A 26,451-nucleotide genomic window follows, 5' to 3' on the forward strand; every position below is an offset into this window, starting at 1 on the left:
ATTTTGTAGAATGCCCCTTATTTTAGGTGCCTGATGTTTCCTCAGGATTAAATTCAAATTATGCATTTTTGGCAAGAACACTGAAGGTGTCCTCCTGTGCCCTTCTCAGTGCCTTATGTCAAGAGGCACACAATGTCGATTTGGTCCATCACTGGAGGCGTTCACTTTGATCCCTTGGTTAAGGCAGCTGCCAGGTTTATCCCCAGTAAAGTTGCCTTCTTCCCGTTTGTCATTAGTAACTACCTTGTGGGAGATACTGTGAGACTGTCAGTATCCTGTTTCTCATCGTATTTTTGCTAATTTCAGCAACCACTGATGATTCCTCTGTGAAACAAGCACTACTGTGGGATTTGCCAGTGACTGTCCTAGTCTACGATTCCTTCTACATTTATTAACTAGAGTTCTTTTCTTTTTTTTTTAGAGTTTTAAATCTTTATCTTTTTATTTGGGATCGAAGCTGGAGAATAGTAAACCAATTAGATAAAAAAGCAAAAAGTCTGAATATCAGTAATTGTGTTCTACAGCTTCTCCACAAAGAACAGTATTAGAGGGAAAACACTTTAACTGAGATAAGAACTTTAATTACAATACAAGGTAGTTATGGAGAAATGCTGTTTTTGATACTTGGAAAAAATTTGAGTTGATGCATTTATATGAATGGCAGGATTTTTTTTAACATCTTTATTGGAGTATAATTGCTTTACAATGGTATGTTAGTTCCTGCTTTATAAGAAAGTGGATCAGCTATATGTATACATATATCCCCATATCTCCTCCTTCTTGCGTCTCCTTCCCACCCTCCCTATCCCACCCCTCTAGGTGGTCACAAAGCACCGAGCTGATCTCCCTGTGCTATGCGGCTTACTAGCTAGAATTATAATAATTTCTATAAATTTTAGAAATCATTAATTTCTATAAATCCTAGAATTTTTGAGGAAGAGCATTCCCTCTGCTCCCACTTACTTACTCATGTACCTATTTCTTTACGTCAGCTTGGACTCACGGAGTCTTTATTCTATGCGTCAGAACCCACTGCCATCATGATTTATCTTGTTGCTCAAACTCTCCCAGAAAAGCCCTTTCAGGTTGGCCCCCGGGTCTTTCAGACACGTCCCCGTCACTTGTTGGCACCTCAGCATAAAAGTTACTTATTTCTTGGCACCCTAACATGTTCCAGGCTCATCTTTCCACTCCAACCCTCCAAGATCTCCTGGGCCCTTTAATCAGAGAACGGTATTTAGAAACCAAGATCTGTGAGTTAGACGTGTCCATAGAACTGTTCTTTTTTTAAAAAATTTTATTGACATACAGTTGATTTACAGTGTTGTGTTAATTTCTGCTGTTCAGCTAAGTGACTCATATATATATTCTTTATATATATATATAATATATATTCTTTTTCATATTCTTTTCCGTTATGGTTTGTCACAGGATATTGAATATAGTTCTCTGTGCTATGCAGTAGGACCTTGTTGTTTATGTATCCTATATATAATAGTTTGCATCTGCTAATCCCAAACTCCCAATCCTTCCCTCCCCTAACCTCCTCCCCCTTGTCAACCACAAGTCTGTTCTCTATGTCTGTGATTCTGTCTCCGTTTTGTAGATATGTTGATTTGTATCGTATTTTAGATTCCACATATAAGTGATATCATGTGGTATTTGTCTTTCTCTTTCTGACTTACTTCACTTAGTATAATAATCTCTAGGTCCATCCATGGAGCTGCAAATGGCATTATTTCATTCTTCTTTATCCATTCACCTGCTGATGAATGGATTTAGGTTGTTTCCATATCTTGGCTATTTCCATAGATCTACTCTTAACGGTCATAGTTTTCTCTGATACTGTGGATCATTAATCTTTTCATAGACACACACACACACACACACACACACACACACAGACTCACATTTTGGTAAAACGCAGAGTCACTGGGAGCTCATCCCCCAGCAGCTGGACTTCTCTTGCTGCACTTGACCCCCCCTGAACCAGCCCCTATGTTTCCTGGGCCAGCCACGCACTCCCACCCTGTGCCTCCCCAGGAGTTCCTATCACTTACCTCCTCTGCTGGGACCCTTCCCATTCATTACCCTGGGGACCCTGAAAGTAGCCTCTCTCCGCTTCCAGCTCTATTAATATTATTAACAGTAACTACCTTTTTGTTGGGTCCTCGTGCTCCAGGCAAACATGAGTTCGAATCCTTACAGCGATGCACAGAGAAGGCAGTATCCCCATTTATAGACCGACAACAGAGGCTCCAAGAGGGCGTAGCACACAGCCAGAGTAGGAAGCACACTGTAGCGATTCTCACTCCCCACCCCTGCTCTTTGCATCCACCCTTCCCTGTGCTGGCTGTAGGTCTGCCTTTTGGCAAACGCCAAGGAGCTGGAAGCTTAAACCATGCCGAGGGGCAAGGAGTGAGGGGGCGGCCAGGCCATGGGAGCCGGTGCAGTGGGGACAGCCCCTGGTCTCCCCTTGCTGGCAGCTTGGTGGAGGCGGGGGTGGGCCCTGCCCCCGGCACCTTCCTCTTCCTTCCTCTTTCACACACAAACTTCTTTTTACCATTGTTCCTGACCCCCATCAAAAGTTCCCAGTCCCCTTCTTTGGCCTGGGAACCCTTCACCGGAGACAAAGCCTTACATTCTATAATTAGAGAGACAAGGCTTAAAAATGCAGATGCCCAAATACCTGGGAAGGGAAAGGCTGTGGTAGGGACAGTGAGTTGCCAGGGGTACAGAGTGTTAGATCTCTTCCTATTTGAGTGCTACCGTCCCTCTGAGAGGGCATGAAAGTCTTCTGCCTATGAATTGGAAAAGAAATCTGGGTCGGGTACCCTTTTCTTACCCTGCAGTGAGAAAACCAGAGGCTGTGGCCTGGGCACTTCCTGCCAAGAGCCTGGGAACAGGTCACCAAAGCCAGGAGAAAGGCAGCTCATGCCCTGGGTAAACAGAGCCCAAGATTCTGATCTAGCTCCTCTGGGGCCTTCACCTCACCGTTGAGTTTCACTTTTCAAGGGCGGTCTGGAACCAGAAGAACCAGCAACATCCTTATGACCTGGGCACCTTGTGAGTGGGCCAGTTCTTAGGCCCCGCCCCAGACTGAATCAGAAACGGGGGCTGAGGCCCAGAGATCCATGTGGGCAGCCCTCTAACCTCCTCTCTTGCCTGCAAGTTGGAGTGCCTCAGGACCTCAGGTGACCGCAGATTATGCTGCTGACGGTGACCATCCTAAACTGATGATAAACTGAGGCCTGGAGGAGGCCTTGGAGTTTCCTCATGGTTGTAGCAATTAGGCTAGATTTTAAAAACATCACTTTGAGGTACTAAGAGCTCCCTAGGAGAGGAGCAGTGTTGAATCAATAGTGCATTAGATTGAGAACAGAAGTGTCACCAGACACAGTTGAAATTTGGTGAACACTGATGAAATGACTTAGTTTATGACTCATGCTACATTGTTGACAGGGCCTGGGAATGTATTCTCAATTTAAAATTGCTTCCAATCTTTCCTCCACGTCTGAAATCCAGAGGGCCATGACCCACCACCCCAGCCCAATTCCCCCCAGTGCTGGCGGTGATGAGTTAGTGCTTCAGCGAATCCAGCCGTCCACGCCACTCTTATCTCTTGCGTGAACTTGCCTGGGCTGTTTCCTCCCTTCTGCAAGGGACAAGTAGAAGCCCTCTGAGTTATAAGATGTTGACATCAATCCTTGCTGGCTGCCTCTGACTGGTGGTGAAAGAAAAAGTGTTCTCAGGATTGTTAAACAAGCACTACAAAAATCTGAGCGGGCTGCTCTCTGAACACAGGATGGTGACCAGACTGAAAGGAGTCCCTGTGTTCTTTTCCCTGCATGGCGTTAGATTTAAAGCCGAGATCAGGCTGCATGAATCTGAATCCTTCTGATATCAAATGTGTGGGTTTTCCACACCAACAGACAGTTGTCCAGCTCTCTGGACACTAACTGGATGTCCTGCAATTCAACTCCGTTCTGAAACTACCAGGGTTTACCTCACATCCCATAGGTTACGGCCTCAGTCCTGCAAGACTGCCCCACTACAGATGCCCAGGGTACCCATCTTCTGTCCAACTTGGCTACGAAGTCTGGGGATCCTCCAACGCCCTCCTTTCAGGTTTGATAATTTGCTAAAACAGCTCACAGAACTCAGAAAAGTACTTCACTTGCTATTATCAGTTGATTATAGAGGATGCAAGTCAGGAGCAGCCACGTGGAGGAGATGCACGGGGGCAAGGTGACAGCGCAGAGGCACGCGGAGCCTCCGTGCCCACCCTGGGTGCTCCACCCTCCCAGCGCCTCCATGTGCCCACCAACCAGAAGCTCTCCAAGCCCCGTCATGGTGGGGTTTTTACTGAGGTTTCATTTTGTAGGTATGATTGGTTAAATCATTGGCCATTGGTGATTGAACTCAATTTCCAGTCCTCTAATCGTGCTTGGTCTTCTAGCCACCAGCCCCTCTCCTGAAGCTATCTAGGGGCCCCCAGCCACCTGTCCTCTCCTTAGCATACAGAAGATCACTGCAGAGATTCCAAAGGTTTTAGAAGCTCTGTGTCAAGAACCGGTGAAAAAGACCAAACATAAATTTCTTACCGTAGCACAATCAGCCACGTGAGTCCATAGGGCAGTAAAGGTGCCAACCAGAAGGGTGCAAGGCCCGTCGTCTCAAAGTGCATGTCCTCTGGCTTCAGGATGACTCACGGCAGTCTGAGTCAGAGATGTGCGGTCTTGACACTTTATCTGGCCTTAGATACAATTTGCCTTCACTGAGTAAAGTGCACGCCCACCAGGCATTATGGTCATGGCAGGGAAAAGGGCAGAGGGAGCGACCATTGCTCCCAGCACTGAATCTGGGACTCCCCCAGCATCCCTCACTTCCTGCTCCTCTCAGGCCGACTGATGCCTACACTCATCAGGGCTCACCATCTGGATCTCCAGCTGGGTCCATGCAACAGTGTCTTTCCAGGAGGCTCTACCATGTTCCCAAGCCAGCTGACAATACAGTATCTGACCTAATGGCTACTTCCTTCTCCCTTCAAAAGGGGGTGGGGAGAGTTCGGACTATTAATCATAAAAGACAACAGGCTGAACAACTGATTCTGATTAAGAAAAGATTCAAAAAAAAAAAAACAAAAAACAAAAACCACTGGCTCTGACTTTCCCAGCTCACCTGGATGGGTTTTTTTCACTATACAGACAGTGGGCCAATTGCTATCTGCATGGGTGCTTTAAATATTACATCAGGAAATTGTGGTAACACCGGTCTTCAAACCGCAATGTGAAACAGCACTTGTCACAGGAGTTAACTCTTACCTGACTGGAAGGATGTCCTGCCTTTGAGACTTTTGAGTCCACCAAATAATAAAGCATTTTCTCAGGTGCGGGTCTTCCCAAAGGCAAAATAAATAGTAATGTGAGGGGTGAGGCCCCTCCCCCATTTCTCTGGGTTATAGTTCCTGAAGTCCCACTACCATCATTATTTTTTAACATATTTATTGAGCTGTGTGTGGGATTGCTCCCCCCAGCCCTCCCTTAATTTCAAGTCAAGTCAACCAGCCTTTGAGCGGACTCCTGGGCCTGAGGACAAAAAGATTAAAATGGAATAAAGTTCCCCAAATACTTCCAGGGATGATGTCCTCCAGCCGCCCAAAGGCGTGGATGAGCGAGTTGCTTTTCTTCCCGATCAGGAGTTTCCTTTCCGCTCAGGGGCGTCGGGAGAGGCAGGCCCAGCTCCGATGCACAGCGCGGGGGGCTCGCGACCCAGACCCCGGCTCGGGCTGGGGAGGCCGCCGGCGCGCTGCTCGGCCGGGAGCTCAGGGGTTAAGTGGTTTCCGCCAGGCCCGCCCCGGGGCCGCGCTTCCCGCTTCGCCGTGGTTCCTCCCTCCGCCGGTGACGCCCCGGCCTTTGCCCAAATATGTCCCTTTCCCCCCTCCCTCGCCCGGCACCCGGTGCCCGTAGGCACCCCCGAGCCGCGGGGCTGGCACTCGGACGTCGCCCGGCCTCGGTGTCCCGGGCCGGCCCCTCCCGGAGCGCCCCTCCAGGATGCCCTTCCGGAAAGGTAGGCGGAGTCCCCCCGCTAGCGCTCCCGGGCCGGAGCGGGAGACCTGCGCCGCCAGGTGCCGGGGGGCGGCCGGGAGGGCGCGGGGCCCGACCCCACACTGCCCCTCTCCTGCCGCATCGCCCCTGCGACCCCACGTCGCCCCTTCCGGGCACTCGGCGGCCGACCCCACGTGCCGGAGCCGGTGCGCAGAGCCGGCGAGCAGAGCGCGGTCGCGATACTTGGACCGCACCCGGATTGCGCCGCAGCAAGTTCTGAGATCCAGGTGGAATCGGGTTCTCCCGGCGGACTGGAGATTTGGGGCGGGGGGTCGATTGTTCTACGGTGTCGAGAGGTTTGCAGCGTGGGGTCCCGGCGGCGCGCTCGGATTGCGGTCCGAGTCTCCGGGAGGGACTGGAGGGCGAGGGGTTGGGGGTGGGCAGCTCGGCGGTGTGGAAGCAGGTCCGAGTACGGGTCCTGCCTTCGGCCTTTTCTACCCTCTGACTCTCGGGAAGTCAGTTAACCACCCGGAACCTCAGTTTCTTCATCCGCAAAACGAGCGCGTGAACCGGGACGACCGTGTGGGGACCGGGACGGGTGAGAGGCGCGCGGCTCAGCATGCAGAGGCGCGGGGAAACGGCCGGCCGGCCAGGCAAGACCTGCCTCCCTGCGCCTGGCAGCTGGCACCCAGCGCCCCACCTGGCCCACCTGCACCGCGGGCTGGGTGCGCGAGGCCTGCCGGAAAATCCCAGATGCTCGCGGGGCCCCAATTTCCGGGCAGGGCGATGGAGGCCCTGCTGTGCCCAGGGCGCTGCAGAGCTGGGCCGGGACTTGCCACCCTCAGGTCGGAGCCTGGGATGGAGGAGACTCGTTTTTACTTTCCGAACAGAGCTGATTGGCTCCTCCTAGTTTTTCTGTTTGTGTTGGAAGGGGCTTGGGCTCGGTGACCCATTGTCACTCTGACCCAAGCTTTCCCCACCCCCACCTGGGTACCACTGACCGGGGCGAACAGAGAGGAAGCCGAGACTCCCTCCCAGGCACCCGGGTACCTGGGACTGGCTGCGTGGCTTCCCGCCGCTGCCTCCACCCCACCTTTCTGGCTGTCTCTTCACTTCTCTCATAATCCCGATTAATCGTCAGGTTAATGCTACGGTTGCCAGTATTACCCTATTAGCCTTTGTCCCTTAAACGGAGGTTGCCAAGGTGCCACTGTGAGGTCCTGGTTGTGAAGATGCATGGTTGGCACTCCCTGTGCTGTGGGGATGTTGAGAAGGAAGGTGAAAGCCACGAGCAGGGACAGAGGGTTCAGGGTTCAGTCGGATCCTGAGCTGATGATGTGTGGTCCCAAACTCACCGTCTTCATTGGCTCCATTATTCCATATATAACGGCAATGCCGTGTCCCTGGACGTTCCCCCGAGTCCCCAGCTGACCTCATTTAGCTGCAGTGTGAATGGTCATTTATCTGCTGTGTTCTGTGGTCTCTGGAGGCAAACTCCTAGGAGGCGAAGTGCCCGTTTACTTGTCACAGAGCTGGAGGGAGCCTTATGCAGGAGGCTTAAGTACCTGGGCTGTTGAGTGAGTGTTCACCTGTGAAGGTTTCCCTATGTGATGGCATCATTAGGTCACATGCGATAGACGTCTGTCTGCCCGCCGCCAGCCACGTTAAGCTTTGACTTTTTTTTTTTCTAATCTGAAGAGAACACTGCTGCCTGGAGAGGTGAATCCTGCCCCTCCATTCTGTGAATGCTGATTCCTAAAGGGCCAGGGTGTGAGAAACAGGCGTTGTTGGGTTTTCTGGAAGCTTTGGTGTGAGCCAGGGCAGGGGCCCTGAGGGCTTGCTTCCAGCCCAAGGCAGAACCTCCCCATTTGGCTTGGTCGGAACCTCCTGTTGAGAAGTGAACACAGTAAGTGGAAATGATGGCAAGGCCGGGTTTGTTCAATCTGGTGATGAGACGTCATCTGGACCTGCCTGGAGGTGGAAAGCTGGGCCCGTGACCGGGGATATGGCATCCCATCCCTGGAACTGTCCCGGTGCTGGAGACTTCAGTGTATGTACATATATGGAATATATATACAGTATATATTCAGACTTCAGTATATATATACTCTTTTATACTTTTTTTTTTTTTTTCTCCGTACGCGGGCCTCTCACTGTTGTGGCCTCTCCCGTTGCGGAGCACAGGCTCCGGACACGCAGGCCCAGCGGCCATGGCTCACGGGCCCAGCCGCTCCATGGCATGTGGGATCTTCCCGGACCGGGGCACGAACCCGTGTCCCCTGCATCGGCAGGCGGACTCTCAACCACTGCGCCACCAGGGAAGCCCCTCTTTTATACTTTAAAAGAATTTTGAACCATCTGAATCTATTAACTATTCAAAAAAAGTAATTTAAAAAATGGGAAATGAAAAGACTTTGCTTCTCTCCGCGCAAAATGAAGAGAAGCCAGATGGAGAAGGACTTCCTTGTAGCTAACGTCTAGAAGGTTAGTTGACCGCTGATTCCCTTCCCAGGCTGTGTTTCTGTGTCTTGACAAGTAAGACTCGGGGACCAGCTGGGTCAGGGCCTGGCAGGAAGCACATGCCCGCTCATATAGGGCAAGTTGAAAAGAATTTAATGAAGGCTGTTACAAAGGTTTGGGTTAGGGTAGAGGAAAACCACAGGGGATATTGCAGAAGCCCAGGCAGTCCCACCCCAGGTCTGAGGGGTGAGGGTGGAGCAGTCACTGGAGCCAGTGGCCCAAGGAGGGCTGCCCCTCCCTGGAGGATGCAGGTGGCTTGTGGCCCCCGCAGAGGCCCCACGCTGCTCCCTCCCTCTGACCCCAGGACATGGGCAGCCGAGGACCAGGGAGCCTGTCGTGTGTGTGCAGGTCAGCCTGCGGGGACCGGAGACGGGTGGATTTGCCCTTCGTGACAGCGGATCTGGGGGAACAAAGAGATGACCAGTCGATCTTTGGTACTTGTCCTGGGCCTTGCCTTGATCGGTGGCACTGAATGTAATTAGGGCAGAGTTCAGTGACTGCACGCCACTCACTCGCTCGCTCATTCATTCATTCGCTCGTTCATTCATTCGTTCATTCATTCATTCTCTAGACAGAGCACCTGCTCTGCGCCGGGCACGCTGGAGGTTCTCGGTGAATGACAGACTTGACAGTTCCCTCACCGCAGTCACACCTCCCCGGCATGGTCCACCTGCTGTGATAATGGCCAGCAGGGACTGTGTAGCCTGAGATGGGTGAATGGTGGGGCGGGGTGGCAGGCAGTAGCCGACGGTGCCCTTCCCCGCCGGCTGAGGGGATGGCATGCGGGCACCGCGTTCACACTCACATCCGCCCTGGCCTCTCTGCTTGGTGGCTCCAAGGTGCTGGGGGCTAGTGGGGCGAACAGAGTCCGACCCTCAGCTGAGCTGCTGGAATTTTGAGATGGGCTCGAGTAAGAAGGAAATGCCCTGACGTGGACCATGAGGGAAACTCATGAGAACAAAGGGGTGGGAAGAACTTAGGTGGGCCCCAGGAGGAAGGTGGTGAATGGGGTGATTAAAGCTGGAAACTTCTCTCTCTGGAGGCTGTTAAAGGCAGGCTAGATGGTGATTTTCTAGAGGGTTGAGGAGTGCTCTGTTCAGAGACTGTGGTCTTGGCTAAATTCTCGAGGTCCCTTTCAGGTGGAGATGCTGAAAAAAAATGTCTTCAGATGGTGGAGCCCTAAGTATTCCTGCACATCCTACCTTCAGTAGGGATGGGGATAGGGGTGAAGGTTCTAATAATAAATAACAGAAAGAAACCAACACACTTAGGGACCACCTTCCAGGTCCTGTGCTGAGTGCTTTGCACATGTGCATTTGTCCTCACAGCTACCCCAGGGGCTATTATTTCCACTGTGAAGGTGAAGGACGTGAAGCTCAGAGAGGCTCCATACACAACGGTCAGCTCGTGTGCTGAGCAGCGCTGGGCTGAGGCTCTGCCTTTCCGGCTTGGACCCCAGTGATGGGCTAGCTTGGGATGTGGTATGATGTGTGTCAGGCTGAGACCGTACAGTATGATAAGTCTGCCGTTATGAACATCAGACGTCTTCCACGTTAGAAATGAGCCGAGAGACAGACTTAGATGCCTGACTCTTCTGAATCCTTGAGAGAGGCAGGTGGAAGGGATGGGACTACACGTGGGGACAGTCGGGGTTCCCCTGTCTCCCGTGGCCCCAAGGGCACAGCTGTCAGGGGCTGGACTCATAACATGGGTCTGGTGTCGTGGAGATGATACTCCAGCCAGATGACAGGTCACAGCTGCCCAGGAACTGCCCCGTCCGCTGCTGGGCACGGAGGCAAAGACAAGTCCCACTGTTGCAGGAGATGCAGCACCTTAGGGGTTCCTGCAGGTGAGCTGCTTGCAGCGGGAACTCCATCGCAGTTAGGTCAGCATTTTTGGACCCAAACCCGGGACCTCTCCTTCCTTTCACTCCCAGTAGGAGTGCAAAGAGCAGATCCCGACTAGACTCGGCAGGGCTGGGCTGGCCCCTGGTCCTTTCATCCCTCCCCTGAGCTCCGGTGCTGGGCCGGCACCGCCCTCCACTCTGGGGCCCTGCTGGCGGGCTCTGTCCTCAGGCAAACTTTCCTCCCTTGGGGTCTGGCAGCTTGCTGGGCAGGACGGGCTCCATTTCGGAGACTACGGCCCCAGGGAAGCAGCCGCCAACCAGGCTGGGCCTGCCTGTTTCCCCGCAGGGCCTCTGTCTCCAGGTTTCCCTTCTGAATCCTCTGCTTTGTCTTCTCAGGTCTTTGATCCCTGGGCTGCGCCCTTCTAATGCCTTCCCGTTATCTTTTTTGGTTTGTTTTTGTTTTGTTTTTGTTTTTGTTTGCGGTACTCGGGCCTCTCACTGTCGTGGCCTCTCCTGTTGCGGAGCACAGGCTCCGGACCGCAGGCTCAGCGGCCATGGCTCACGGGCCCAGCCGCTCCGCAGCATGTGGGATCTTCCCGGACCGGGGCACGAACCCGTGTCCCCTGCATCGGCAGGTGGACTCTCAACCACTGCGCCACCAGGGAAGCCTCTTCCCGTTATCTTAAAGCGTGTCCTCTGCTGTGGCCCGTGTCCTCAGTGTCCAGTAGTGGCCACCAGCGTCCCTGTGCTCCCACATCTGTGCTTCCCTCCTGCTTCCTCTCCCCTCCGAGGACCCAGCCGCACCCTCCCAGGTGCCACCATCCTTCACGGTACATTTGCACACGTGTGGATATACACGTGGGCACGTGTAGGCTTCTGGTGGTTCCTTAAGGCCCTGCTCAAGTTCAAGTCTTCTCTGCCCCATTTTCCATCTATTCTATGCAGATGGGGCTCTCGCAGGCAGTTACTTGTCCTCGCACTTAATTGTCCTCCATTTGGGGGAGGGTCTAGATCTCATACTTCTCTCTGGCCAGGTGGTAGCAAGTGCTTCATAAATCCTTTGCCTGGTTAATTTGTCCAAAACTCCATTTTCTTCTGCAGTGGGTAGTTGCAGAGTTGAAGTAAGACCGTCAGATCCCTAATCACCGAAAGATTAGGGTCAGCGTCCCACGTGTAATTTAAAATAAAGACAATACCAAGTCATAAATGTAAGCAAGGCGGACACTCTTCTGATTTCTACTGTGGTCACGATTTTGGTGCTTTTGGGTGAAGTTGCAGGGTCCAAACGACAATAACAACAGCACCTGATGCTGTGTGCCTGAGTGTGGTCTGCACCTTGGTTAGTTCAGACCTGGGGGCCCGGTGCAAGCAGGCACTCTTCTCCTTGTGGAGCTAAAAGTACCACATGCTCAGGAACTGTACCTCCAGGAAGCGTCCAAGCATGCATCATCCCTTTACCTCCCCTGCAAGGAATGCGAATCTTTAACTTCACAGGACTTTCCCAGGGCAGGGCCTGGGTGGTCACCTCCGTCCCAGCTCCTGGCACCTACGTGGGTGGCCTCCTGTTTCCTCCTTATCTGCATCAGATTCCTGGGAGGTGCCGGAATCAGCACCTGGGGGCCCTACAAGAGGCAGGCAGACTGTGTCTTCCCGTCCTTCCCAAATGCTGCATTTAGATGAAAGCTGGATAAAACGAACACAGGAAGTCACAAAGTCACAGGAGAAGCCCGGGAAGAGCAGGGGGAGGGGCACAGGCAGTGAGGGGAGGGGACAAAGGAGGGGAGGGGAGGGGAGGGAGGTCAGGAGTGTTCCCACCCCTGGCCCCTGGCCCGCCTGCTGTTCTGCAGGAGTTGAGGTCTGAGGTCTGTAACCTAAGAGCCCGGGTCTTTTATAACCTCTGCCGGGTCTTTTATAACCTCTGCCGCTGCCCCCAGTGTGATAGCCCCAGGTGATGATCCTCAGAGCCCAGGAGGCGGAGGAGCCAGTCCTGTTTACAGACAGGCTCTTCTCTCAGCGTTTATTCATCATTGTTGGGACAGTCCTGAGAGCGGCTGGGGCAGGGCAGGTACCCACAGGTGGCAGAAGTGACGCGGAAGCTGCAGGAAGCATCTAAGGATGTGGGGCCGTGCCCTCAGCAGGAGTCAGATGTGTGCCGTCGGGGAGACACCCCGGCCGGGCGCTGGGAGACCCAGTGGTGGCAGGTCCACCGTGTGTTGGTGACGGGCTGGGTCTCAGGGCCACCCCTGGATGGCGCTCAGCCTCGGTTGACCCATCTGGAAACAAAGGGGGTGAAGTGAGATTCCCTGCAGCTCCGGCCCAGAGACTGATGCTTCCCAGTTGCTGGGACGCTTGTCACACATGCGCCCCGTCTCCCCCTCCGAGCTCCTTGGCTAAGCCGGGCCACGGGAGGCTGGGGGTCCCCGCTGGGCCGGGTCCTCCAGGGACTCTGTCCCGGGCACCCTGGCCTGTCTCTCCAGCAGCTCCAGGCAGGAGGCGAGTGGCAAATGATGGCGTCTTGGGCCTGCGGTCTCTGGTCTCTGCACTCCTCCGGCTACGACTTCAGGACGGAAATTGGACCAAAAGGAAGTCGGTGTTGGAGCCCGCCTTTTGTGGAAGCATACGGAACCCTTCTGGAACTTGCCCGTGATGTCAGGCCGACGTCATCCTGGGTCTGCATCCTGCAGGGAGCTCGTAACCACCGTCTCTTGGCAGGTCTCCCCAGAGTCTAAAGGAATCACCAGTAGCAGGGCCTTCCGTGCGGAACTTCAGCAAAGAGTGACCGAGCCTCACGTGTTCACAGGGGGCCTGGGGAAGAGCTGTAAATCATGTATATCAAAAATCGAAGCCCCGGGGACTTTCCTGGCTATCCAGTGGTTAAGACTTCGCCTTCCAATGCAGTGGGTGCGGGTTCAATCCCTGGTTGGGGAGCTAAGATCCCACATTCCTCGGGGCCAAAAAACCAAAATATAAAACAGAAGCAATATTGTAACAAACTCAATAAAGACTTTGAATAATGGTCCACATAGACTTCCCTGGTGGCGCAGTGGTTAAGAATCCGCCTGCCAATGCAGGGGACACGGGTTCGAGCCCTGGTCCGGGAAGATCCCACATGCCATGGAGCAACTAAGCCCGTGCGCCACAAGTACTGAGCCTGCGCTCTAGAGCACGCGAGCCACAACGACTGAGCCCACGTGCTACAACTACTGAGACTACGCACCTAGAGCCCGTGCTCCACAACAAGAGAACCCACTGCAATGAGAAGCAAGTGTACCACAGCGAGCAGTAGCCCCCGCTCGCCGCAGCTAGAGAAAGCCTGTGCGCAGCAACGAAGACCCAACACAGCCATAAATAAATAAATGAATAAATAAATAAAATGGTTCATCTTATTAAAAAAATGGTCCACATCAACAAGCCTTTAAAAAAAAACTGAAGCTGTAGTGTTTCCCACGTAAGTTCAATTGTGAGCAACTTGGAAAATGCAGAGAACCGAAAAGAAGAACATGAAAGCTGCTCGTCCTTTCATGACCTGCAGAGAACAGTTCCCGGATTCCTCCTGGTGACAAGGCCGGAGGAGGGACAACAGTAAGAGGAGCAAGCCCCCATCCCACTGGCCTGAAACAGCACGTCCGGCTCCTGCCTGCATTGGTGTCCAGACTGAGCGAGGGGGCCCAGCCTGGACGTGTCACGGCCCTGATCAGGGGCCGGGCAGGTGACATCTACGGAACAGGAGGGTTTGGGGCTGTGCTGCCCTGGCCCTCCTGCCTGGAAGTGCAGGGATGCTGATGCTTTTGAGAAAACAACCGAGGGCCGATTGCTTTGCTATTTTGACTGTCGGCCTCACCTGCTGCACCCAGCGATGGGATTCAGGAAGGCCTCCCGCTGAGGCCTCATCCAGAGGCCTGGGGACAAGGGCCAGTCTTCACAGGAAGGGCAAGATTCCGTCAGCCGGTGGGGGTCGGACAGGAGCTTAGCAAGGTGCCCCCATGTGGGCTTTGAAGCAGGAAGAGAGAAGGAGAGAGGTCCTGAGCACAGAAAGATGCATTTTGATGCAGACTCTCGGGAAAGCCTGGCCCTGGGCAGCACACCCCCTGACTGCTGGGGTAGCTCATGCTGCCCGGGAACAACGGGTACAGGGGACCGTTTATCTCATTCCTGGCCACACACTTGGGTTAACTGGGGAGTTTTTTAAAAAAGTCGGATGCTCCGGAAATTCTGATTTAACGGTTCTGGGTTGATGCCTGGGCAGAAAGATTCATGAATCGATCTTATCTGTAGGATACAAGGTACACGGTAACATTTCCAGTCTATTCCATTTCATTAAAGATTCTGGTCGGGCTCCAAAGACCCATTTCAAGGCCATGAATGGGGAGGGACCCACACTCTTGAAAATGCTAGGAAGCCCTCACCGGCACCTCCCAGACTCCCTTGCACCTCGGGTTCTGGGTGTGACTGAGGGTCTCTGTCAGGTCTGGGGGGTGCAAGTGACCTGCCTGTCCTTTGGGGAATGGGTTTCTGAGCCAGGGGCCCGTGGGAGGAAGCAGCAGATCCATCTAGAGGGAGGGAGGCCCCCGTCAAGCAGCCATCTGCATGGGCCATGTTTTGCTGGAAAACATCAGAAAGTAAACATTTTGGGAATATAGGAAAGGGAGAGTTACAGCTGAGGAACTTGAGAAGAAAAGGCAAGAAACACACTAGGAGGCTGGCTGCGCTGCCCCTGCCTGTGCCGACCGCCCCCAGCCCCGTGATGTTATCAATACTTTAGTCGCCCCCATTAGCCCCTCCCATCATGCGGCAAATGTCTGTTCAGCGCCTCGTGGAGCAGGGCTGGGTCAAGTGCTGAGGGTGCAGCAGGGAACTGGACAGAGACACCTGCCCTCGTGGCCTTACGTCCTGACGGGGAGACAGACGGTAACAGACGAGTGAGTACGGTATGTGTCCAGTGGGTACCAGTGCTGGGGAGAAAAATAACATGGGAAAGAAGAGGGAGGAGGCGGGGGCTGCTGTTTTAAGTAGGATGATAGGATGGTCACTGAGAGGACATCTGGGCAGAAACCGAAGGGACTGGGGGAGTGGACCACACAGTATCTTAGGAGAGTGTCTGGCAGGGGGACGTGTAGATGCAAAGGCCCTGTGGCCACAGTGGGCTGAGTGTGGAGGCCAGTGGGGCTGGTGTGTAGTGGGTGTGGGACATGGCTCAGAAAGCGTGGGTCATTTGGGTCCTCGAGGCTGTGGTAAGGCTTTGACCTCCTCCTTGGAGTGGGTGGGAGGCCCTGGGAGGGTTTTAGTGAGGGCGAGGCTCGAGTGAACTTTAGGTTAGCAAACCCTCTGGATGGTCCGTGGCTGCCCTCCCGAGAGCAGGTTGCAGGTGGCACGGGAGTCGGCTAAGGTGGCCCGCGAGCGGTGCCGTGGGCTGGGGTCCGGGTGGTGCAGTGGGAGGTTGCGTTCTGAGTGTGTTCAGGAGGTAGAGACCGCGGGGCCTGTGGATGGACTGGACGTGGGGGGAGAGAGAGTGAGTCAGGGTAGCTCCCACGACTGCCCCCTGGCTGATCTGTGGGGATGCTGAGGATGTTAACAGCCTCAGGACCAGCCAAGGGGACAGGTCACAGCAGGGTGGGGTTAGGGGGCCCCGTGCCTGTTGAGTAACTACGAGAGGATTCAAGAGGTTTGGGACTCGGCACGCGGCCCTCTGCGAAGATCCGTTATGCTCCGGGTTCGTCTCCAGATAGATGCTTCTTATAAGAAGCAACTGGCTTCCAAGTCAAATCAGGGTTGACCATTCTTGCCTCACATAAGGGATTTGTCAAGTTTCCGTGTGGCACTGGGCACAGATAGTTTCCAAGCTGGGAGGGAAGCGACTGGTAGGTTTCCCACGGGGCCAGTGTTTCCATGTCAGTAGTACCAAAGTAGCAATTAAATTTCTCTCCGTTCCTCAGTTTCCTTAAAGTGTGAAGGCCCCCATTGTGGAGAGAAAAGGAAAACCCCACTCCAGGCAGGCTTCCTGAACAAACTCAGGCCGGCCACCAGCTGACCAAGTTAGCCTCCTAGCGGGGTGACCAGCTCACCGGGGATCACCCGCGATTTCCCTGTTTCAGCCTCGACAGTCCCAAAACCCAGCCACTTCCTCATCCCAGGCAAACTGGGACAGTGGGTCAGCCTCCCCACCTCCAGCCAACCCTCATGCCTTGGGCTTGGTGACCCCTAGACGGCCTCATGTTAGAGAAAGAGGTTTGAAAACCTCAACCACGTTTGGACAACAAATAGAATCCAAGCTAATTCTGTGGCCCTGGGTTACGGCTTGAAAGTATGGAAAATACGTTTCAAAGCAATTCTGCCAACAGCCGCATCAGGAAATCAGAGCAAGAATTTTATCATCAACTTGCTGTAATAACAGCACAGGAGTCTGAACCTGCAAATTGCCTGGTTTCAGTGTGAAAAGCCTAAAACTCAAATGTCATCCCCTTTTCATGAAAATGAGTCAGTCTGCATCCACTTTACCACGAATCACGTTTGCTGTTGTTGCATCGTTTCCCAGATGTGAGTGGGGAAAAGAAAACAGAAAGCATTCCAGCTGAAATCATGTTTGGTGTAAATCCCGGATGATATAAAAGCTTTCTGGATAAAGTCATTTGAATGCAGTGAAAGGTCATACGGTCACTACTGCTTTAGAGGAAATTGGTTTCTTAACCATATAAAACTCTTACAAATTCATTGTGGATGCCTCCCAATAAGTAATACATGGCATGACACTAAACTGGTCATCTGCTCTCCAGGAGAACCAGCTGTGCCCAGCAAGGGGACGGGCCTGTGTGTCTCCGCGGCCATGTTCCTTTCTCTGACTTCTGTTAGAAATAACCAGATGACTAGTAAAAACCTTTTATAAATCAGGGAGTGTGTAACGGGCTGAAGAAAAAAAAAGAGAAATTTAGCCTCTTCACTTCTCAGGAAAACACAGATGGAGATCACCGTGGAAGGCTCCCTTTTTTTTTTTTTTTTTTTTTGCGGTACGCGGGCCTCTCACTGCTGTGGCCTCTCCCATTGCGGAGCACAGGCTCCGGACGCGCAGGCTCAGCAGCCATGGCTCACGGCGCAGCCGCTCCGCAGCATGTGGGATCTTCCCAGACCGGGGCACGAACCCGTGTCTTCTGCATCGGCAGGCGGACTCTCAACCACTGCGCCACCAGGGAAGCCCGGAAGGCTCCCTTTTACCCTTCTTTGCTGGCAGAAACGAAGTCTGACGTTACCAAGTGTCGGGGAGAATGCTGGTCAGAAGGGTCTCTGATATATTGCTGGTGGGCGAGGGAAACAGTTTGGAATTGTAAAGTTGAAATCCGCACACCCTGTAACCAGGTGTCATTCCTAGGTGTGTCACAAAGAGACTTCTGGGCCGCTGGCGTTCACTCTAAGATTCTATTAGGAATGCCTTTAAGCAACCCGAAAGCACATGGACAAGAGAAGAATGAACTCACTCTTGGTATAGTCCCATAACAGAATATTCTATGGCCGTCTGAATGAGCTACGCTCTGAAGACAGCTACACTCTGTATTATCCATGACAATTTTAAAAATCTCAAAACATTAGATACAGTCAGATACTTTTTAAAAAATAAAATTAAAACAACAAAAACTAAACAATATGCTTTTGAGGAATACCTATATAATAAAATGATATTTCTTTTATGAGATTCAGGAGAATGGTTACTTCTCTCTCGTACAGACAGATGTCATCAGAGCCGGTAATTCAGATGTCGATTGGCTGATAGATTCCTGGTTGTCTATTATATCATTAAAACGAACCAACATACAGAAGAGGGCCATTCAGGGGTCAAGGATGGGAGCATGAGATGAACCAAGGGTTAAGATTAACCCAGTTCTCTATACCCAAATCACCAAAGCATGGAGAGGAACTTTCCTTCCTACTTGTTAAAAAGATCAGCAGCTCCCAAAGCTGTACGTTTTCATGGTTTATAAAATAGCTGTAAGGCAGTTAGATTGCTGTCTGTGCCCACAGAAGGGATCGTTTGCTAAGTGAGTGGACGTGTAGCAAGAAGAAGATGGTCAATCCAGGACTGAATGTCACATGGCATCTAAATAGGACATAAAGTCGTATTTTAAAATTTTAAATTCTTGTTTCTACTATTACCAATTATATTTAAGTTTTAACAGAGAAATGAAATGATTTGGAGAGTCCATTTCAAATAGTAGGTACTTTAAAGTATTAGGTCCTTAGAGGGAGGGACCCAGATTAGAGACAGGACAGTAAATGCGGTGGGTGGTCCTGCCCGGGGTGCTGGGCGTGATGGTGCCGATTGGCAGAATTCATTTGGAGCCTGTATCGTATTTGAGTTAATTTCCTGCTTTTGATGGTTGTCCTGTGGTTATGCGTGTAGGCGAGCATCTTTGCTTTTAGGTAAGTATTAAGGAGGAATGGGGCACATTTTATCCTTGTGGTTCCAAAAAAAATTATATGTATGAATATTTAATAATTAAAAATACTATGTGTGGTATTTTGTATATGTAAGATATGTATATATTTATTTAAATAGTGATAACACAGACTGATAAAGTAAATACGGCAACATGTTAACAACTGGTGAATCTGGGTGGAGGATACATGGAAGTTCTTTGTGCTACTTGAAATTCTTCTGTAAGTTTAAAATTATGTCAAAATGAGAAGATAAAACAGAGGTGAGAGATGTGTGGTCACCCCTCCAGCCTCATCGCCTTCCCCTGCCCCTGGTTCCTCTTGGCACTTCCCATCACTCTCCTTGGCTGTCTTCACCCCACTGTATCTAAGGGTACAGACAAGGGCACTTTAAAAAAATTTTTAAAAATTTTTGGGGGGCTTCCCTGGTGGCGCAGGGGTTGAGGGTCCACCTGCCGATGAAGGGGACACAGGTTTGTGCCCCGGTCCGGGAAGATCCCACATGCCGCGGAGCGGCTGGGCCTGTGAGCCATGGCCGCTGGGCCTGCGCATCCGGAGCCTGTGCTCCGCAACGGGAGAGGCCACAACAGTGAGAGGCCCGCATACTGCCAAAAAAAAAAAAAAAAATTTTTTTGGCTGTGCCGCGCAGCCCCCCCAGGGATTGAACCCGCGCCCCCGGCAGTGGATGCGTGGAGTCTTAACCACTGGACTGCCAGGAAAGTCCCAGCAAGGGCACTGCTTATACAAAGGATTCATAGACTGTATAACCCAGCAGTTCCACTCCTAGGAATATGCCCCAGAGAAATGAAAAAACACATCTATGCAAAAAGATATGCATGCATTTTCATAGCACCATTACTCATAATCCCCCAAAAGGAGAAGCCACCCAATCTCAGTGGACTGATAAATATTTTAAAATGTGGTATATCCATACAATGAAATACTGTTCAGCAACAAAAAGGAATGAAATATGCCACAACCTAGACAACCTTGAAACACACTCTAAGTGAAAAAGCTATTTCCAAAAGATTGTATGATTTCATGGATACTTACTGTCCAGAAAAGGCAAATCTATAGAGACAGTAAGTAGATTTGAGGTTGCCTAGAAGTTAGAGGGGGAGGAAGATGGGGACTGAGACAGCTGAAGAGTTCTTCCAGGGTGGGGGGGGGTGGAAAGGTTCTAGATTTGTGATGTTTGCACAAGTCTGTGAATATACTAAGGAACAGTGAATTTGCATGGTTTTAAATGGGTGAATTAGATCTCAAGAAAGCTGTTCCAAGAAACAAACAAAAAGAATTCACTGTCTTCACAGCGGCTGGTTTCTCAGCCTTTGAGAAGCAAGGTTAGGCTCCACTTCCTGGATGAGCAGAAAGAGAAAGATTTCATAGACCTTGTCAAGGTGATGGGTGACCAGGAGGAATGGCTGAGGCTGCTCCTGGGTTCCAGGCTCCGTCTGGACTTCTGCCTGCGCATCACTTCCTTGTCCTTCTTCCGTGAGGGCCGGCTTCGGGGCAGGGGGGCTTCAGGGCAGGGGTGACGTGGACCTTGACCTGGGAGCTGCCTCAGGAGCCCTCCGGGAGTATGGGAGTGTGCTGGGCAGGCGGGAGGGACCTGGGTTCCAGTCCTGTGATGTCTCTACCTGTCGAGGGACCTCTGATGGTCGCTTCATCTCTCTGGACCTTCATTCTCTCCTCTATAAAATGGAAGAGTTAACTGGGTCATCTCTTCCAGCAAGTTCTAGTGGTCTTCTTTCATCTCTCATGCTGTTAGGATTAACAGCATTAAACATGCATTTGATTTTTAGCCCCCAAAGGGCTATAGTAATGATTCTTTTTTTTTTTTTTTTTTTTTTTTTTTGCGGCACGTGGGCCTCTCACTGTTGTGGCCTCTTCCGTTGCGGAGCACAGGCTCCGGACGCGCAGGCTCAGCAGCCATGGCTCACGAGCCCAGCCGCTCCGCAGCATGTGGGATCTTCCTGGACTGGGGCACGAACCCGTGTCCCCTACATCGGCAGGCGGACTCTCAACCACTGCGCCACCAGGGAAGCCCCGGGAAGCCCGTGTAGGTTTGTGTGTCTCAAACCTCTACCCCTATATCTTGCTCCTCCCCCTTCCGTCTCCCCACGGGTAACCACTAGTTTGCTCTCTATATCTGTGAGTTTGTTTCTGTTTTGTTATATTCACTAGTTTTATTTATTTATTTATTTATTTAATTTATTTTTGGCTACGTTGGGTCTTTGTTGCTGCGCTCGGGCTTTCTCTAGTTGCGGCGAGCGGGGGCCACCCCTCATGTCGGTGCACGGGCTTCTCATTGCAGTGGCCTCTCCCGTTGCGGAGCACAGGCTCCAGGCGCGCCGGCTCTAGAGCGCAGGCTCAGCAGTTGTGGCGCACGGGCTTAGCCGCTCCACGGCATGTGGGATCCTCCCGGACCAGGGCTCGAACCCATGTCCCCTGCATTGGCAGGCGGATTCTTAACCACTGCACCACCAGGGAAGCCCACTAGTTTATTGTTTAGATTCCACATATAAGTGATATCATACAGTATTTGTCTTTCTCCATCTGATTTATTTCACTGGGCATAATGTCCTCCAAGTCCATCCATGTTGCTGCAAATGGCAAAATTTCATTCTTTTTTTTAACATTACGTATCTTTTGAAGGTGGCTTCTTTCCATCAACATTCTGACCATGAGATTTTCTCATGTGGTTGTTTGTAGAAGGCTTAGTTCATCCTTGTTGCTGTGGAGTGTTTCGTTGTGTCCTTTCTGTTGTTCGTGGACCTTTGGGTTGTTTTGGGTTTGGGGTTATTACACCCTGAGCTCCGATGAACATTTTATTTGTACCTGCCTTTTGGTGGTGAAAACACTCATTTCTGTGGACTTGCCTGCTGATGGTGGAGGTGGAGGTTTAGTTCCTCTAGCACCTGGCTGTAGATGAAGTTCTCTCTCCTTTGTGGATTGGAGATTGTGTTTTCTACTTGATGTTGGGGAAGGATGCTGTCTTCCTTGGGAAAAGTTTACCTTCCGGAGATTTTTTCCCCTCATATCTTCCTTACTCTGCCTTCGCTCTCGGAAACACAAAGTTTTGCAATTCTTTACATTTCTTGCAGTTTCATTGCATGCTTTTCCTTGTGCACACCCCTCACTTTCCCAGCTCTGCTTTTTCTCATCAGCTCCCTCCTTGGATGCATCTGTACCCTACCCTTCAAGGCCAAACTCAAAACACAGGCTGCCTTAAAGTCTTTTTAAAATTTGTCCAGTGTTTTATTTTATTTTACTTTTTTGCAGTACATGGGCCTCTCACTGTTGTGGCCTCTCCCGTTGCGGAGCACAGGCCCTGGACGCGCAGGCTCAGCGGCCATGGCTCACGGGCCCAGCCGCTCTGCGGCTTGTGGGATCTTCCCAGACCAGGGCACGAACCTGCGTCCCCTGCATCGGCAGGCAGACTCTCAACCACTGCGCCATCAGGGAAGCCCTAGTGTTTTATTTTTAAAATGTTTATAGGTGTTGAATTCGCTATTACAGTAGGAGCAATTCTTTGCAAAAAAGATCCAGCATTTTCTTCTTTTATTTTTAAATTTAATTAATTTTTTAAAAATTTAGCCTTACAGTCTTCAAGCTGGAGGTAGTCGTGGTTCCTGTGCTGTAATGTGTGTTCATTCCATTTCCCCAGCCAGACTGTAAGCTCCCAGGTAGTGTCCTGTTGTCCAGCCTCGGGCCTGGTAGATGACTGATAACCATATATTGAATTAACTAATCAATTAATAGGAACATTAATACTTCAGTGCACAGAAGAGGCCTCAAAGAATGTCATCTCTGACTTGAGGATCTTTCTTGCTTCTTGATTAAATCAGAATCTTATCCCAGTCCTTGACAACGATCACACAGAAGGTGCGCTTCCCGCGAAGGAACAGAAGCCCGAACCGACATCTTTTCCAGAGTCTCTGGGGTTTGCAGCTGCCTGTCTTGGGAGCACCCAGCCACTAGGCCTTCATGTGTTGTTGACCCTGCAGAATAGCTCCGATGACTTCTTCTGGGGCATTTCCTCGAGTTTTATTCTGCATTGCACCTCTCCTTCATTGCTCCCCCTTCTAACCAAACACCTCTTTTGCAGAGAGAGACGAGTTAGACGCTGTTCTCTCCAAGATGCTTAGGTAGGATCCTGAGTTATTCCAGCCGGGATACCCGCCATCACAACCGTGCAGGGTGTCTGGGGGGACGTTAAGAACGAATCAGAACCCCTGAGAGGACCCCCCTGGAACACGAGGTAATAGAGTTCGGGTGGTCCTGGGTCTTCTCCTGAAGGTTTGAGAACCACTGCAGTGTGTGTGAGATGAATGGACGGGACAGGCCTGGCTGGCCTCCCGTAACAAAGGAGACACAAAATGCTTAAGTGACAGCAGAAATGTGTCCCAGCACAAGTGGCCAAAGGGAGGCCCAGGTTTCAAGAGACCTTTTCTGTGACCCCCTGTGCCTCCTAATTACCAATGTCCACGTTGTTCTTTGATCTGCAGCAGAAATGGCAGCATCTGCCCTCCTCAAAGTCTGTTATAAAGTGGCCGCCCACTGAGCGTGTGAGCCTCCCTAAAGGGGACAACTGTCCTGCTCGGGAGGCGGGGGGCCTGGGAGCAGATGGGAAATCTTTTCCTGCACTGAATGTTGGATAAAACACTTGGGACTCATTTGCCCCAGACGTGTTGCTTTAATTGCATATGTATTTTATTTGTGTGTCTACACAAACATAACACTTTTAACTTACACTTGATGACTCAGGAATAGTTTTCGGCTGCATGAGCATTAATTGCGTGTGTCAGGAAAGTAATAAAAGTGTGTGACGGCAACGAGGGACACTCCTTGCCTGGAGGGTTTTCCATTTCTGTCTCTCTTTTTACTTTAAAAAATGTTAAGCATTTAGCAAAGTTGCACGCATGGCACAGGGCACAACCTGTGCCACCTGGATTCCCCGGCTGTTGCATTTTTCTGTGTTATTGTCTCAACCTGTTTTGCTATTGTTGAACCATTTGAGACTTTGTTGCAGACATAATGACACATCATCCCTAAATAATTCAGCGTGTTCCTCCCCAGATCAAGAATGTTCTCTCTCCCTCTTTTTTTTTTTTCTATAAATTTCTTTTTCTTTCTTTATTTTTGGCTGCGTTGGGTCTTAGTTGCGACGCTCGGGCTTCTCACTGCGGTGGCTTCTCTTGTTGCGGAGCTCGGTCTCTAGGCGCGTGGGCTTCAGTAGTTGTGGCTTGGGGGCTCTAGAGTACAGGCTCAGTAGTTGTGGTGCACGGGCTTAGTTGCTCCACGGCATGTGGGATCTTCCCGGGCCAGAGATCGAACCTGTGTCCCCTGCATTGGCAGGTGGATCCTGTTTTTTTCTTTTTAACATCTTTATTGGAGTATAATTGCTTTACAGGGGTGTGTTAGTTTCTGCTGTATAACAGAGTGAATCAGCTATATGCACACACATATCCCCATATCCCCTCCCTCTTGCGTCTCCCTCCCACCCTCCCTATCCCACCCCTCTAGGTGGTCACAAAGCACTGAGCTGATCTCCCTGTGCTATGCAGCTGCTTCCCACTAGCTATCTATTTTACATTTGGTAGTAAATATATGTCAATGCTACTCTCTCACTTCATCCCAGTTTACCCTTCCCCCTCCCGGTGTCCTCAAGTCCATTTTATATGTCTGCGTCTTTATTCCTGTCCTGCCCCTACGTTCCTTAGAACCTTTTTTTTTTTTTTTAGATTCCATATATATGTGTTAGCATACGGTATTTGTTTTTCTCTTTCTGACTTACTTCACTCTGTATGACAGACTCTGGGTCCATCCACCTCACCACAAATAAATCAATTTCATTTCCTTTTTATGGCTGAGTAATATTCCATTGTATATATGTGCCACATCTTTATCCATTCATCTGTCGATGGACACTTAGGTTGCTTCCATGTTCTGGCTATGGCAGGTGGATTCTTAACCACTGCACCACCAGGGAAGTGCAAGAATGTTCTCTTAATTTGTCCATATGGATTCGGGGATTTTTAAAATTATGATCGCATGTGTTAGAATCCATTCCCGAGGTGATGCATTTTGACGCTCAAATCGTCCCAGATTTGGCTGAGACCCTTTCAACATGGCTGCCATGTCTCTTTGACACATTCCCTTTGCTTTCTGAGCTCTTCCTTACTTTCTGGCGCAATCAGGTGCTGCAGGCTCGCCTCTACAGCCTGTCTCAGCCTTGGGATCAGCCATTTCTCCAAGGAGCCCTGGTTACTTTCACAGGAGGGTGGGAGTTAGAAGCCAGATCTGGGCTCTGGTTTGCTTCCTGCACCTGGGCTACCACTGTTCCTAGGGCCTTTTCAGTGGGCAGAGCTAGGAAACAGATGCTTTCAAATATCATAAATTCATACCACTCTCTCGCATTCCGGTCGAATACCAGACAGTTCTTCCTCTCCTTCCCCTCCAATTCCATATTTACTTTTTATATTTTCCCCAGGAATCTTTTTTGTTTTTTTTTTAAATCTTGAATCTCCTTTACTCCTGGTGTTATTAATTTGGTAAACAAAATTCCTCATGATGAATGCCTGATTCCCCACGAGCAATGGCAGTGAATGGATCATAAATTCAGTGCACAGGTGGGGGCTGACACCAAGTCTTCTGGGGCCTTAAAAAATATCTGCACAGGCAGGGGCTTCTGGAGGAAACACAACCAGGAATTCTTCATGTTATTTCTGTACCTGCCAGTCATTTCACAATGCATGTATGTTACTTTAAAAATAAGACACAGGAATTTCTAAGGGAAAAGTTCGGGGGATGGGGTGTGGAACCCCCTCGCCTGCTATCCGCCCCCCCCCCCCGCCCTCCTGGGCAGCAGGGCTGCTCCTCACCCACACTGATGGGAGCAGATAAGCAACAGGCAGCTCAGACCATCAGGCATTTAAAAAGGAGAAAGGAAAAGAAAAATACTGAGGAAAACCAACGCTAGAAGAGAGAAGCCACAAGCTTAACAGATACAAATATTAACAGACAAGTTACAGAGTTCTTAGAGAACACAGAGGCAGACTGTGGGATTGATGATTAACATCTTCAGAATGATTAAAGCAGAGTCACATTGTGAAGAGGCAGCAGCTAGAGCCTTGCTTCTCGAGATGTGGTCCCCCTCGCTGTGACCTGGGAGCTTGTTAGAAATCCAGAATCTCAGGCCTCACCCCAGAATGACAACAGGACCTGTAGTTTCCCAAGACCCACAGGTGATCTATATGCCTATTGATGTCTGCAGCGCTGAGCTGGAGGGCCTGGCATTTGAGATTTTGATGATTGGATGGAAAAAATGATTGGTGGACTGGAAAGCAGAAGTAGATTCAGCTGAACTGAAAATTAGTGCGTCAGAAGCCCCAGGTGAGGTGGTCTCTTTTAGTACTGCATCTGAGCTTTCACTGGCAAAACCAGACATTAGGGGAAAACAAGGAAAAATATTTTTTCTTGGCATCCTATATTTAGTATATAATGTACCAGTGAAATGAGAGCAAAATAAAGACGCGTTTAGGATGGAAAAGATTCAGACAAGTTACTAGGCTCACGCCCTCTGGCAGAGGGTCTGGGGAGTGAGGGGGACTG

The 26,451-nt window shown here is 50.9% G+C and overlaps 1 protein-coding gene across 1 annotated transcript in view; it reads left to right on the top strand.

The window, feature by feature from the left end:
• The first annotated feature begins 5,954 nt into the window (after positions 1-5,954).
• The window catches only part of PFKFB3 (6-phosphofructo-2-kinase/fructose-2,6-biphosphatase 3), an 85,820-nt gene continuing 65,323 nt past the window's right edge, over positions 5,955-26,451 (top strand). Inside the window, exon 1 of the mRNA XM_060159753.1 lies at positions 5,955-6,069. Within this exon, the coding sequence (XP_060015736.1) occupies positions 6,054-6,069 (16 nt within the window). The 5' untranslated portion in view covers positions 5,955-6,053. The remainder of the gene's footprint in view (positions 6,070-26,451) is intronic.

This window comes from Lagenorhynchus albirostris, chromosome 1 (genome assembly GCF_949774975.1).
Source record: "Lagenorhynchus albirostris chromosome 1, mLagAlb1.1, whole genome shotgun sequence".
Classification (NCBI taxonomy): Eukaryota; Metazoa; Chordata; class Mammalia; order Artiodactyla; family Delphinidae; genus Lagenorhynchus; species Lagenorhynchus albirostris.